Source organism: Pteronotus mesoamericanus, unplaced genomic scaffold (genome assembly GCF_021234165.1).
Source record: "Pteronotus mesoamericanus isolate MK-2021 breed Mesoamerican mustached bat unplaced genomic scaffold, CSHL_Meso_final contig_33, whole genome shotgun sequence".
Taxonomy (NCBI): Eukaryota; Metazoa; Chordata; class Mammalia; order Chiroptera; family Mormoopidae; genus Pteronotus; species Pteronotus mesoamericanus.
In genome coordinates, this window is record NW_026555135.1 from 2,172,148 (window position 1) to 2,178,147 (window position 6,000).

The following is a 6,000-nucleotide window of genomic DNA, read 5'->3' on the forward strand; positions in this document are numbered from 1 at the left end:
CGCTCTCTGGCTTGCAGACACTTGCAGGAAAGGGCCAGAAATGGCGGGGCCAGCAGTGATCATCTTTCTAGTTAATTTCTCTCCTTCTCATAAATCCTGCAAGAGTGTTTGTGGAGGCAAAAGATGCTGTCTCCTTTTCTGGTCTACTATGGTTATTCCACTTCTAACACACTGGCAGGATTTATATTATTGAAATGTATTGATTATAATAAGGCAGACTTAAGAGTTCTAGTTCTGCCCTCTAAGAATTTTTCCCCTTGTTTTAGAATACTTAATTTTCAAGGATTATAATAACAAATAAAAGAAAAGACTGCGATCAAAGTGAAAAGAATGTGGATTTATGTGAACATGTGCAAGAGCACGTGAGAATACAGGAGTCCTTTGGCAAGAGTGGGGGACTTCCATGAGTGGAATGGGATGAAAGTGAAAAACAGAGACAGTGTTTGGGTGGGGGAGAATTTCACTGCCTCCAAGCAGAGTCGGAACTAAAGACTTCTCAAGGATGATGGTTCCTGCACCTATGAAACAGAGCCTGTGAATAGAAGGTGACTTGCCTCATGCTGCTTCCAGAGAGCCAAACATCCAATTCAATCATAAACTAAGGAAGGAGAACCTGGGCCGTGGTGCCCCAGGGAAGGAATGGGAAGCCTTTCAAGTCCCAGGATGTCTCCGATTCCCAAACAGGGCTATTTGAGAGCACCACCCTAAGGTTTTGAAACTAAACCAGTCTCCAGGGTGTGGGATATATATATTTATTTACTACCCATTATTTCCTGCTTCAGCTCCATATGGAACTACTTAGTGAAAGATATTCCATTGCTAGATGAAAAAACTTAAGACAAGCAGAGACTTGGGCTTGAGTCCAGCCTGAAGACTAAGTGTCCAGGAACAACTGAAGATGAATGGGCAGTGGTTTTATAAGACAGTTGGATAGGGAGGAGCTGAGAGGAGACCTGAGACTTATCCTGACCCAGCCTCCAACTATCCTTCAGTTTCTTCCTCTATAAAATGACAGAGCTAGTTTAGTCTAGATCTCTTCTAGCACAACCACTCTAGTATTTCTTTCCATCACCTTTTCTGTAACTGAATAAATAGGTTCTTCATCTGGTCTTGTGAATTAATGGTTAACAGGCATAAGAGGAAACTGAGGCACAGACAGAAAGAAGTAAGGCAGAGCAGTGAAGATTGTCCGAAGTTATCAACCAGGTCAGAAGCACTATCTCTTTATTCTCTTCCTAGCCCACTTTGTGTTGTGGGGTCAATTAATTTAGGGCAGGGGTTTGATCTTTACTGTAGCACATAATTCAATTCAGCATTCAGATACATCACTTTTCTGTTACAGGAAGAAAAAAACCTATCAACTAATCTCTGAGGCTGGTTTGGAATCCAAAAGCTGGCCCTAAGCCCAGCCTCTGAGCAAATAGCTGGTTTTCAGAGACCGAGTAACTGGATGCTGAATTCAAACCTCACGGTTTCCTAAATGGCAAATGCTGCTCTGAGTGGAAAAGCATACCCTTTCCTTCAAGAATCTGCACATAAAATTTGCAACCCAACCCCTGCATTAAACAGAGCCTGGACAGATGATCCAACCGCAATATGTAGGCTATTTTAATTCAATATGTTTCTCCTTTGGAATTCAGAAATGGCTTTGCTTCATTCCTTCTGGGACATTCTGAATGGCTAATTCTTAACACAGAAATTATTGCTGCTGACATTACTCATTCAGTCTTGGTAGTTTTAAAAAACTGTATAAAAAAAAAGAGAGATGGGTTAAATAAATATATATAGTTAGATATGTAACTATTATATACTATAATAGTATATAACTAGTATAATTTTTATTTATTAATGTGGATAGAGAGTAGTTTCAACATCAAAAATATTTCATTTCTAAATTTAAAAATTGTAAGAAGAATATCAAATGAGGTCCTTAGAAATAACATCTGAAGTCCATGAAATCACCAGATTGGGAGTATAAGAAAATGAGCAGGAACTGCTAAAATTCTTGCTTTTAAAAGCAGACATTTCACTAGGTTTTAGAGCATTGACTCGAAAACAAAGAGTCTCTAAAATATCTCATTAAACTTTCTGATATTAAATGTTCATAAGTCAGATGAGAAGAGAATCTATAATTTTTCTGATTCTTTTTTATTATCTGAGCTCTCATAGTCCTAGTTGATATTCAGAGACAAACATGGGGTCTAGTTTCACTAGCCAGTCTTAAACAACAATCATAAAGACCTAACACTTATTGAGCAATTATTACATTTCAAGCACAATGATAAATACCTTTATATGGTATTTAATCCTTCCAACCACCCTAGGGGGGTAAGTACTACCATTTTCATTATTTTACAGATTAAAAATCTAATGCTTAAAGAGGTAAAGAAACTTTCCCAAAGTCAAAGCCAAGGAGTCAAATAGAGGTCTGTTAAATTCTGGAATCCAGACTTTTAATCTTTATGTGCTCTGGCTGCTCATAAGACCTCAGGTCTGGAGCCTGTCATGTTGGATAAGCAAGCAGTAGAACATCATAGCATGATAGAGAGAGAATCAAAAGAACTGTGTCCCAGTCCTGGAATTGCTACTTACTAGATTTATAATCTTGGATAAGGTACTAAACTTTAGTTTTCTCATATTTAAAAAAAATTCTCATTTGTTTAAGAGAGTAATATAAACCTACTTCAAAGCATTGTGAGAGAGAATTAAATGAGATAAGGTTTGTGCAAGACCTCCCACTTTGACAATGACAATGGTGATAAAGACAGTGAAGCCCTGTCCAGCTGCTTTAATCAGCACTCTCTCTTTTTTTTTAAAGATTTCATTTATTTACCTTTAGAGAGAGGGGAAAGGAGGGAAAAAGAGAGCGAGAGAAACACCAATGTGAGGCTGCCGCTCGTACACCCTCAACTGGCCTACAACCCAGGCACACACGCCAACTGGAAAGAACTGGTGACCCCCTGGGCTTTCAGGCTGGCACTCAGTTCACTGAGCCACACCAGCCAGGGCAGCCCTCTCTCTTCTGAGCTTGATCCCTGAGAGGCCCCGCATTGGCATCTGGATTCTGACTCCCCATCTCCACCCGGGGCCACCAAAATAAAGAGATTAGTGGTAAGAAAACAAGCAGGGAGCATATTGGTATCTGAAATCAAAGACAAAAAACGTCTATCACCCTTAATTAACTTGGACTCCAATGAACTGAGACTAAGAACAAAATTAAAATATTTTGCTCTGTAAATGTGGGCCTATAGAATGTTAGGCAACTCTGCTCCTCTAAAGAGTAAAAGAATAATGGAAATTATCATCATTTATTGCTATTATTAATACACTCACATGTTATGTATATGTGCGTATGTGCACTGTATGCTATTTGAAACTAACAGTAAATTTAAATATGCATATAACTGCTTATATGCAAACTACATACTTAAGAGCACATTCCAAATTACATCATCATTCAGTCACCACTGAGTAAAAAAATAATATCTGTCTTTCACATACACTTCCACACACAAATTCTCTTGTATGTGTTTCTCTCACACAGCATTAGGGTCCACACCTTCCTGTGTGCCCCCGCATTGGTATTACCATCACAAACACAGTTGTGTAAGCAGTACATTGTGAGACAGCCCTCTGTTGTCTCAGCTCAGTAGAGGGTCACGTGACATAAGTACAAGTATTAATATAGTCACATAACGATGTGGTTACACCACTGTTTCTCATACTGCAGGCTTCTCGTTGTCCTAAGCAGAAAAGGCACAACTCATACTCATACACATGGTATCAAATACAATCATTCATCTTTCATAGTTTGACAATAACAGTCATTATGTGATTTCAGTGCCCCAGTGTTCCAAGCCTGCAGTATGGTATCCCACAGGGTGTAGCGCTAGAGCTTGTTGACCGTATATCAAAATATTGGCTGAGGACTTGCTGTGTATGCCATATTCAATAACCTCTAGCATCAAGGATGGTTTTACCCAGTATTATCTTTGTGTCAAATACTTTCATACACATATTACGTCTCAGTTGTCATGTATTTAGAATTTAGAGAGCTCTTACATACATAAAAAGAACAGAGAGCTGAAAGCAAAGGAGGCATAGACATCTCTGATTAAGAATCATGATGCTACAGAATCCAAGCTCCTTGAAGTCAGTTTGGGTCTTGTTCACCGTTTTATCCCCAGTGTGTGGAACAAGGCTTGGCACTCAAACATAAATGTGTTGAATGAACTGATGAACATGAAGAACTATTCATATAGTGACTTGTACAATTACTCAGCATCTTTCACATGTGGAGTATGATATCCACAGTGTCATGTGCATCCAGTCCCAATAACATGTAAGTCTCCTACATGGTCACAGAATGTCACCTGACTCATACTAAACATCAATTCACTGGGCCACATGGTCAACACACCTATAGTTACAGCCTCACACAGTAGTCACTCTGTGCTGCTGGGGTAGTGCCTGGGAGCCCACACAGCTTGACACAGTGCCTGGTGAGGTCCTACTTGGCCTCAGAGTCACTTCACCACACCTTTCCACACACCCTGTTATCAGCTTCGCTGTGTGATGCTGGATCTGGAGTGCCACTGTGTGTGTGTGACCCCACACTGTGTGACACAGTGTCTCTGGGGTCTAAGTCAGTCTCAGGTTCCCCATCACCTCATGCCACAGTGTCCTGGGGTCACACATAGGGTCACAATGGATCTGGGGAGTCACACGCAGTGCCTCAGTCTCACGGTGTGACGCCCGGTCTGAAGTCCCACGCAGGTTAACAATGAGTTTCAGAGTTACCCCCGACCCTGTAGGATAGGGTCGCAGTCTCGCCCTCTGACTCAGTCTCCCCGACTCAGGCCCCTCTGTCGCTTACCCTCCCGTGCCCTCACCTTGTCAGGTCCCGCAGCCGCGCCTCCTCCCCGCGCAGGTAGCGCCGCAGCAGTCCGAGCAGCCGGCGCTCGGGCGCCAGGGCGCGCGCCACGCTGGTCAGTGCCGAGAACGTGTCCCCACCCGCCGCGGCCCCCGCCGGGTCCCCTGCCCGGAGCGCCAGGACCGCCAGCAGAGCCGCCAGCAGAGCCGCCAGCCGCGCCACAGAGCCCATAGCTGGCGCTCGCGCGCGTCCCCTCGGACCGTCCAGCCTGTCGCCGGCCCGCCTCCCGGCGCCCCCGCCTGGCCCCGCCCCGTCCGCCTGTCCTTCCCGGCCGCCCCGCCTCACCCCAGCCCCCCGACGTCTTCTGTGCTCGGACGCCTCCCCTCGTTCTCCGTTTCCTACCTTCTTGCCCTCATCTCCTCACAGAGCATGGAGGCTGCCTGCAACCTCAAGGCTGCCCGCTCTGCACTAAATCACATCCCGGGGCCAGTGTTTCCATTGTGTCCATTGCACACTTGGGGAAACTGAGGTAGGAGTTGGGGTGAGCGATGACTTCACTGGCAATGGCTGTACAAGACCATCCCAAAAATATTCTCTCTCTCTCTCTCTCTCTCTCTCTCTCTCTCTCTCTCTCTCTCTCTCTCTCAGTACGGAAACACCAACTGGATTCTAATGGAGAAATCCAGAGAGTAAATGATGCACTATGGTAATAGCTGTCCAGGTACAGAGCTATGAAAGAGCAGAGGAGAGGAAAACATTTCACTGAGGACTTGACATCTGAGTCATCTTAAAGGATGGGTAGAATTTTGACTGGAGGTAAAGCAGGTTAAGGCCATTAGGGTCAGTGAATGACAAATCTAGGACCTATGGAACCTAATATTCAAAGGTCCTGGGTCACAGTTCCGCACAACATACCCATGGTCACTAAAGCAAACAAAAATATTGTCATGTTTGTATCCTAATAAGTTACTCATCCTTCTCCCCTCCTTCCCCGGCACTGTTCACTTATTCATGTAACAAATATTTAGCACCTCTGTTACTGTGCTGAGGACACAGAGCAATAGTAGCCCCAACCCTGAACTCGCAAGGGGAGAAAGAGATGTGAACAACCACAGTAAAGTGCTATG

The 6,000-nt window shown here is 43.8% G+C and overlaps 1 protein-coding gene across 1 annotated transcript in view; it reads right to left on the reverse strand.

Annotated features, from left to right (window-relative positions):
- Positions 1 to 5,104, reverse strand: part of P4HA3 (prolyl 4-hydroxylase subunit alpha 3) — a 40,064-nt gene extending 34,960 nt beyond the window's left edge. The window contains exon 1 of the mRNA XM_054576144.1: positions 4,893 to 5,104. Within this exon, the coding sequence (XP_054432119.1) occupies positions 4,893 to 5,104 (212 nt within the window). The remainder of the gene's footprint in view (positions 1 to 4,892) is intronic.
- Positions 5,105 to 6,000: the final 896 nt, after the last annotated feature.